The sequence below is a fragment of the Pinus tabuliformis genome, chromosome 3_1, assembly GCF_031772625.1.
Source record: "Pinus tabuliformis cultivar Carrire ecotype Pingquan chromosome 3_1, CPIR1, whole genome shotgun sequence".
In the NCBI taxonomy this organism is placed as follows: domain Eukaryota; kingdom Viridiplantae; phylum Streptophyta; class Pinopsida; order Pinales; family Pinaceae; genus Pinus; species Pinus tabuliformis.
In genome coordinates, this window is record NC_142301.1 from 494694572 (window position 1) to 494703646 (window position 9075).

The window sequence follows — 9075 nt, forward strand, 5'->3', positions numbered from 1 at the left end:
TTAAAAAATGTCTAAAATAAATAAATAGAGTCAACGCTTCATTCAATCACCTCTTTATACATACCTGCTCAGAGGGCTGTTGGTGAGATGATGATGCTGCATTCTGTTTCAGCTTTTCCAATTCTGAGATTCGACCATCGAGGGTATTAAACAATTCCTTAGCCTGGCAACAACATTTTCGCTGAATATTAAAAAGATACTGCAAATAGCATTCAGAAAAAATTTATTGAATAAATGAAATGACATATGGGCCTGGTTACCCTGAATATTAAGGTTTTTTTGCAAAAAAGTTAAATTTATTTTCACTAAGTGGATAAATGATAGGTTCTACTGGTAAGGAAATTGAACGTTTGACCTTCGAATCACGTACCCAACACCGACCCAAAAGAAAAATCTAAAATGAGAAGAATGCGAAGAAGATGAAACCCTGTTTTAGAAATAGTATGCGGAAATGTAATGTGATGCTGACTTACCTGTTGTGAAAGAATTTGATGGCTGGTTTGATAGTCTCCGTGTAAAACGTATAAACCTAAAGCAGAAGCCGTTGCGGCTCCTGCAAAAAATGACGCCGCTCGCACCCTAAACACGTATCCTATACCCATTGTTCGCTATTTACACGGTCTGCTCTGGATCAGGTTTCACAGTAATTCAACTGTGTTTTTCGTTTCTATAAGCCCCGAAGTTAAGCACATAGAGCACTTTTCATTTTATACTTCGCTACTCTTAGGGCCGAAGTTAAGCACATAGAGCACTTTTCATTTTATACTTCGCTACTCTTAGGGCCGAAGTTAACCATGTAGAGAATTTTTTATTTTCAAATGGGAATTCGATTGATTGGTAGTGTCGATAATAATTGTTCGTAGACGGGCTCAGCTCACTATGATTGCTATTACAGGGGTTCTCCAAGTAAAATATGGGGTGATATAATGTTTAATATTTTGGTTTATTCAAAATAAATTAAATGAAAAAAAAAAAAAATGTGTTTAGAGGTACTTTCTAATTTAGTATACTAGAGATGTTGTAATGTAATGTTTAATATTTTAACGATGTCAAATTACATAAAAATAAACTTTAAATTAAATAAAAAGATTAATGTCATGTAATATAAACTCCTAGATTTGGGTGACCAGAGGCAGATCACCTTTTCCTTTTGACAGCGTCTGGCACATGGTGAATGTCCCTCAATAGAGAGCAGACACCAACACACACTTTGACATTCATTCCTCTGCCTTGAAATGCACAAACCACTTACTCTTCTACGGCTTCATTCTCTACAATAGTTTGGCCTCTCGGTTTTTTCTCCTCTGCTTGTCATCCTCTACTCTCCACTTTACTCCACCTGACCACAATTTTGCAGCGCTCAACCCCTGCATCGCATTCATGAGCAGTGACAGAGGTAGGGGACATCGCCCCGACCGTGGCAGAGGGCGCGGGCAACCCCCAACAACTTTGGACGACGCCTCCATAGCCACCCTCTTCGACCACAATCTCCCCGATCACATTCGCCGAAAAGTAGTTGCCATGGAGGAAGAGGAGACCCACAGGGCACACATGTCCCTTTTGGCTCTCTGAAATCTCCTGGCTCAATTGTTGAAGGACAAAGAGCAGGACAAGGCCAAGGAAACCAATTGGATTTTGGAGCTCTTCGAGCATTTCAGTCACTCCTCCTCACTGAAGAGACTGGCCAACAATCTCGACATTACCTACCCCCCGACCTCCCACCCCCCGCTATGTCCCCTTTGCACTCCCCTCATGACAGTGTGTCCTTTCCCTCCCCTTGCACAGCTCCTCCTCCTCCAGTGAATTATGCTCCTCCTACCTCCCCCCTTCGCCCAACCCATTCGGATGTTACTTCCTGGAGGAGACCCCCAAGGACCCCAGCATAGTGCAGCTTCAAGGCAACACCCAGGCTCACAAAGGCTCCAACTCGACTATGATGTGGCTCCACAACAATGCTCGCTATCCTCCGACGACATGACAAGCAACAGGTTGGTAATTGAATTCTCATTTTGGCTCATAGCTTACAGAGAGACCGTGTTTTGGTTAAATGATCACCAATGCAACTACTCTCTTTCTACTTTGCCTAAGTGTACCTAGTTTGCCACAGAGAAACTCACAATTGTGGCGCAGTTTGCCACTACCCTTGTCCTTTAGTTTTCCGCTAAGGCACTGCGAGGCTCAGTCCTCTGTGATTTAATTATCACTATCTTTCATATGTTGAACTCTATGGACAGTGTAAACTCTAGTCTCCCCACCCAGGAGCAGAGAATTTTTCATAATACACTCTTGTTTCCTCACTCTGAGGTAGAGTTAGATTTCATGATTGTACAATATTTAAATTTTGTTCAGTTAATATAATCTAAACACGCTTGCTTACAACAACAAAAATGTAATGTAAACATTTTAACTCGATCAAAATAAAATAAAAATAGAAATAATCCTATAAAAATAAAATAAAAATAAAAAATGTTCCATGGTACTGACCCATGGTATTGAGAACCCACGGTATCCATGTGCAATATAGCCTGTGTAAAGTGGGGAATTAAACAAACCTAGATTCATCTTAACTCCTAACTTCGAATCTACCAAGCGTCGAGAGCGATCAAATTTCTTAATATGCAAACCTCTTTAAGAGTGAAAAGAGATTTGGCCCCTCTCAGCGCTTGGTAGATCCAGAGTTAAGATGGATCTAGGCTAGTAATAATAATTACTTTGGGGCTCTCCTGCCCAATACAAGGGAGATGTAATGTTTAACATTTTGACTTAGTCAAAATAAGTCAAATTAAAAAATAATAATAATTTATTTGATCCTCTTTTTATTTGGTAGAACCGGAATTAAGATGGATCTAGGTTGATAATAATAATAATTTAATTTAAAACCATATTGTAGTTATATATGGGATTTCAAATTTATGAATATAAAGCTTTCGCTTATATATCAATTTGATATATGAAATTTCGAATTTCGGAATACAAGTTTTTCATCTCATAACATAAAGCTTTTATTTATTGAAATCCTAATTCTTTCCTATTGTTGTAATATGTTTAGGCCATGTGGCAATGAATCCAAATGTATGAGGGGTTGGCCCCCCCTTTTGATATGGAGATGTTTGTTTTCTATGTTCAGTTTATTCATTGGGAAAAATAATTTAAAAATTGTAACCCTTCCATTTCATAGAGAAATTGGAGAACAACCATGAAGTAAGTTATATTGTTTCTTCTTCTCATCATATGGCATCGACTCTAATGAAAAGGAGATTAATGGAAATTTGGGTTCAAAAGATTTGGCAACTTTCTTTTTTACAAAAAGGAGTAGATTTTCTATTAAAATATGCGCCTGGATGCAATAGTTACTCAGGAAGATGTTTACATATATGCTTCTAAGAGCGGGTCCTCTAAGGAGTAGCTTGTTGATATTTCAAAAATGCCATGTTGAAATATGACTACTATTGTAAGGCAACATGAGTAAAACTTGCAAAACTAACCTAGCAACAAAACACATTTACAGTGAGAATACATCATAGGGGAAGATGGAGATCATCATTTGGAGGCTATTTGATATTGGGCAAAGCTCTGCCAACATGTCGAGTAGAAGCACTGGAATTCGAATTTTGATTTACCCTGGCAAAGAACTGCATTTTCAGATCTTCAATCTACTGACGAAGACCATCCAACTCGTTAGTTTGACATGCTAAATTATCCTTCAAAGCCTGAATTTATTCCATAAGGTTGATGGAGGTTGACATATGCTGTTGAAACTTCCAATTTGTATCCATGATTTCCAATTAAAGGGATTCAATTTGTTGATAATAGTTGTTGTACCCAATTTTACCCCCTGCTCTCAGAATTTTATCTTTGTTGGCCCACATTGACAAATTGTAGGTAGGGAGAAACCCGTTATTATTTTGTGATCGTTGTTGAGGACTTGGCAAATCGAAATGGGGGCTACAACTGTCATATTCCAAGGCAATCAAACCATGTAGAAGACAACACGAAACACATAGAGAGGAGACAACCTTTGCCCACCATGAGATAAGATACCCCCGAAGAATTGCATGCTTTCTAGTGCACTCCGACCTAAGAATTCAAATGACAGAGTCAAATCCCAAGCAAAGAAAAATATTGGCCAAAGGCTATAGAACACAGAGATGACAATGGTGTTGGATTTTTGTAGCTATGGTCAGTCTTCATATTTTTATAATTTAGCCCTTGAAATAGAGAGAGAGAGAGATATATAATGATAAATTCAAGACATGTTCTTCATGACATTTTATCATTATATATATATATATATATATATATATATATATATATATATATATATATATATATATATATATATATATATATAGATATATATAATGATAAATTCAAGACACGTTCTTCATGACATTTTTAAAAGAAAGAATTTGAATTTTTATGTTTAATATTTTAGGCATTAAGAAAGTCAATCCATCCCTCCACATGATCAAGTCGTCCCTTCCTTGTTGTGGCACCTGCTCGACCTCCCAAGAAGTCTATATATATGGCATTCGACCTCCTCTTGGCACCATTCAATCACACAAGACGTAACATCTTCTAATATAAGCGAAGGAGAAAAAGGACAAGAAGGAGGAAGACAAATCCAACATCTTCTCTCTCTGGTTTGACCTCACACGCCTGTATTTCTATCTCTGTTCACTTCACACGCGTGTCTTTCTCTCTTTATTGATTTTGCATGTGTGGACAAGTTTCTCAGTATATCTGGTAGCACATTTGAGTTTTTTAGTGTGGGAGGAGGCTAAAATTCGAACCTAGCAGAGCAGACCATGTTGAGTCTATTGGGTAACATTTTGTGATCCGGATTTAAACAGGAATGCAACAAATTACAGAGATAACCATAAACACAAAGATGTAGTGGAAATAATACTTCATTTCATTAATGTAAAACACTGAAATATGCTTACAAACAGAAATGGAAATAAACCAGCTAGGGCGATGGTAGTTTATCTCTGAGAAGAGATGTGGCGGCTACATGCCTCTGAACTCTCTTACAATGAGGCTCGAATGCCTATTTATTGTTGAGAAACAATGGAAAACCTAAACATCCAAAAACCTAACCCTAGAAGATGAAACGCTAAATCGTGGGCCCCGTTTGGGTAAATTGATACTTCAACTTCCCGGGGTCGTAACTTTGGCATATGATCTCTGTTTGACGCGCACAATATCTCGTTAGAAAGATCTATCCGAGAACTACAACTTTGGGAAGAGCAACATCGGTCCACGGGCCCATGCTTCTCCTAATTTTCCCAAAAAACGTCGTTTAGGGCCTCAAAACGGCTCCGGAAGTTCAGGACCCAAAAAAATTGCTAAAAATAGTAAGTTGTGCTACAATTAAGGAAACTGAAAAAGCTAAGAGAAACAATGGTGGGGGTCCTAGTGGACTTGGCAGGTGGCCACCAATATCCACCTGGATCACTCCTCCCCCCTTAGGAAGCAATGGTCCCCATTGCGTTGAGTTCCTCCATGAGATGAGGAAACTTTTGCTGAACTTGGTCCCTGGTGAGCCACTTGCCCTGGTGAAGGAGTTGGCCTGCTTTGACAACTCGATATAGTTGGATATTCTGTTAGCGAGTGTGCTTGATCTATGTGTCCATGATCCGATCAGTTGCAGCTTATTCCATGCAATCTGGATTTAATTTTGTGGGTGTGCGCTGTTCTGCAATGTCGGATGTGTCTAGTAATGGTGGAAAGTATGGCCGAAGGCGGTCCACATTGAACACTAGGTGCAGGCCAAGGAATGGGGGAATGTTGAGCTCAAATGCATTATCTCCCACAGCCTTGGTAATGGTGTAAGGACCATATCGGAGTGGTCTCAGTTTCCAATAGGCTTCGGTAAGGCGTTCCTTTTGCAAATGCAACCAGACTTTGTCGCCCACCTGAAACTTGTGTGGCACCCGATGTTGATCATGTCGCTGCTTATACTTGGCATTTGATTTCTTCAGAATGTCATGGACCTGCTGGCGAATATGTTGGATGTGCTCAATGAAGCTGGTTGCCTTATCTGTTTCGGACTGGACATGAGCCGAATCTGTGTGAGTAGCTGCAAATGGCATGGCCACATCAATGGGACATAATGGTTGGAATCCCAAGCCCACCTGAAAAGGGTTGTGGCCAGTCGAGCTGTGAAGAGCTCGGTTGTAGCTGTGCTAAACATAGGGGAGGCTCTCGTCCCATGTGCGTGGATGCTTTGAGTTGTACATGCGCAGAATGTGTACAATCATCTTGTTGACAACCTCTGTGTGGCCATTAGTTTGAGGATGGAAGGTTGTGGACTTAGTGAGTTTGGTGTCCAGCATTGACCAGAGACTAGACCAAAATGTATTGAGGAACCGACTATCCCGATCTGAGATGATAGACTATGGGATCCCAAAGTGCACCCACACTCGTTTAAAGAAGAGTTTAGCAGTGGCTTCTGCTGTGATATTCTTCTTACAGGCTGCCATAATGGCCATCTTCGAGAACCTGTCGACGACCACAAAAACACAGTTGTTTCCATGCTTAGTGGAAGGAAGGCCTGACATGTAATCCATGGAGATGGATTCCCAAGGTCGACTAGGGGTAGGCAGCGGGGTATAGAGGCCTTACTTCTTGATGGTTAGTTTGGCAATGGCGCAGGCAGTGCATGATCTGATGTACTTCCCAACATCCTGTTGAAGATTCGGCCAATAGAAATACTTTTGCAGTACTGCCACCGTTTTCTCGACCCCAAAATGCCCAGCAACCCGACTGTAGTGTGCTTCCCAAATCATCTTGGCACGCTCACTTGAAGGAACACAAAGGTGACCCAGGTGGCATAACAGGGCATCCTAGAGGTGAAAATCTGGAACATGTTGACCCTCCAAGAGTGTCTGGTATGTGTGGCCGAATTCTAGGTCGCTTTTGTAGAGAAGTGGCCAATCAGAAGTCCCATGCCCACAAGAGTTGAGCACGATGGTTAACGCCATGATCGGTGGTCAACTGAGGCAATCTGCAACATTATTGGTGCTACCCTTCTTATACTTGATATTCAAATGGAACTGTTGCAGGTATGCAGACCACTTCTGATGGCAATCATTCTACAATTTCCCTTGGGTCTGTATGAACTGCAGGGGTTGGTGGTCTGTGTGGATGACCATTTCCTTCCCCAAAATGTAATGCTTCCATTGTTGGTAGGCCTGCATAATGGAATACATCTCTTTTTCATAAGTGGGATACTTCCGGACTGTGTCTGAAAGTGTCTCACTGTGATATGCCACTGGATGCCCGTGTTGAGTAAGGACTGCCCCAATAGCATAGTCAGAGGCATCTGTCTCGACCTCAAATGGTTGTTGCAAATCTGGTAACGTGAGCACTGGTGTCGTGCATAGGCGATCTTTCAACTCTGTGAATGCCTTCTGTTGAGATTCAGACCAAAAGAATTTTGCTTTCGCTCCTCCCTTGGTGACTTGACTCAAGGGCCAAGTGATATGAGAAAACCCCAACACGAACCTGCGGTAGAAGTTGGCAACACCTAGAAAGCTGCAGAGCTCTGTCAGAGTGGTTGGAGATGGCCAATCCCGAATGACTTGGATCTTGGCTGGATCCACATGCACCCCCTGTTCATCAATAATGTATCCCAGATACTGAACCTAGGTCATGCCAAAAGTGCATTTCTCCAAATTGGCACATAGCTTGTGTTGTCGCAGTGTTTGGAGAACCTGTCGGATGTGGTGGAGGTGCTCTTCCCAACTCCGGCTGAAGATCAGGATGTCATCCAAGTATACCACTACAAATGAGTTGGTGAATGGCCGCAAGATGTCATCCATTAGCCTTATGAAGGTTGCAGGAGCATTTGTCAATCCGAAAGGCATAACCAACCATTCGAAAAGGCCCTCCTTGGCTTTGAAGGCAGTGTTCCACACATCAGAGGGTTCAATTGGTACCTAGTGATATCCTGACTTCATATCGATCTTGCTGAAATATTTTGCCCCCTTTAGTTGGTCTAGGAAGTCATCAATCCACGGGATCGGGTACCTATTACGGACAGTGATCTTGTTTAGCGCCCGATAGTCAATACAGAGTCTCGAAGTCCCATCCTTCTTCTATACCAACACGATCGGGCTCCCACAGGGCGATGAACTCGGACGGATGTGACCTTTCTACAGCAGCTCCTGAATCTGCCTCTTGATTTCATCGTTCTCCAGAATGGGGCGCCGATAGATTGGTCCATTAGGCAGCGGTGCACTTGGGGTCAGATCGATGGAGTGCTTGACCTGACAGTGCAAAGGAACCCTTGCAGGGGAGGTGAAGATGTCCTCATACTCCTCCACGACCTTGTCCATCTGTAGTTGTCGTGCGGAGGGGCCCTGTCTGGAGGTCGTGGCCACCGTTTTCTTCTTTCCTTGAGGGTTTATCATTAGGAAAACAAATTTCACGGTTTTGGAAATGAGCTTACTACATTGTTTTGTAGTAACCAAAGAGATGGCAGTAGGTGGTGCTACCTCCGGTATCCTGTACAACTTATTTCCTAATGTAACAATAACAACACGGGGCCTTGATTCATATATAGCATGTCGTTTCCACAAGTATGGTTGTCCTAATAATACATCACAAACTTCAAGGGGAGCAATGTCACACAATACCTCATCTGTGAAGGGCTTGATGTTGTATGGAAGGCGACACTACTAGCTCACGCGAAGATCCCATCCTTGGTGAAGCCACCCGATGGTGTACGGTTGTGGATGTGTTGTGGTCGATAAGCCCAACCGCTTCACAATCTCTGCCGAAATGAGGTTCTTTTGGCTCCCGCTGTCGACAATGAACTGTAGTGGGAAACCCTTTACCCACATCTGGGAGTGGAAGAGACACTCCTCCTCCTCTGGATCTTCGGGTTCCTCCTTATGTATCTTCGTGGTGGCAATGGTGGCGTTCAGCTCCGCATCGATAATCTGCTTCCCTTTGTCATTCCCCTTGTTGGGTTCTGACTTAGAGTCGGAACATGCATCTGATTCTGAAACCTTTAGCTTAGCCACCAGTGACTGCTTGGCCTGACAGTCACTTGTGTTGTGAGTGGAG

At 42.1% G+C, this 9075-nt stretch overlaps 1 protein-coding gene across 3 annotated transcripts in view; it reads right to left on the reverse strand.

Annotated features, from left to right (window-relative positions):
• Window positions 1-786, reverse strand: part of LOC149187964 (ABC transporter A family protein) — a 50860-nt gene extending 50074 nt beyond the window's left edge. Inside the window, exons 1-2 of one of the 3 annotated variants that reach the window (XM_089411517.1) lie at window positions 474-783; window positions 65-163 (exon numbers count right to left, since the gene is read on the reverse strand). In XM_089411517.1, the coding sequence (XP_089267643.1) occupies window positions 65-163; window positions 474-602 (228 nt within the window). In that variant the 5' untranslated portion in view covers window positions 603-783. Of the gene's footprint in view, window positions 1-64; window positions 164-473 lie in introns of all 3 variants that reach the window. The other 2 variants (XM_089411519.1, XM_089411518.1) reach the window with 2 other exon arrangements.
• Between the last annotated feature and the right edge of the window lie 8289 nt (window positions 787-9075).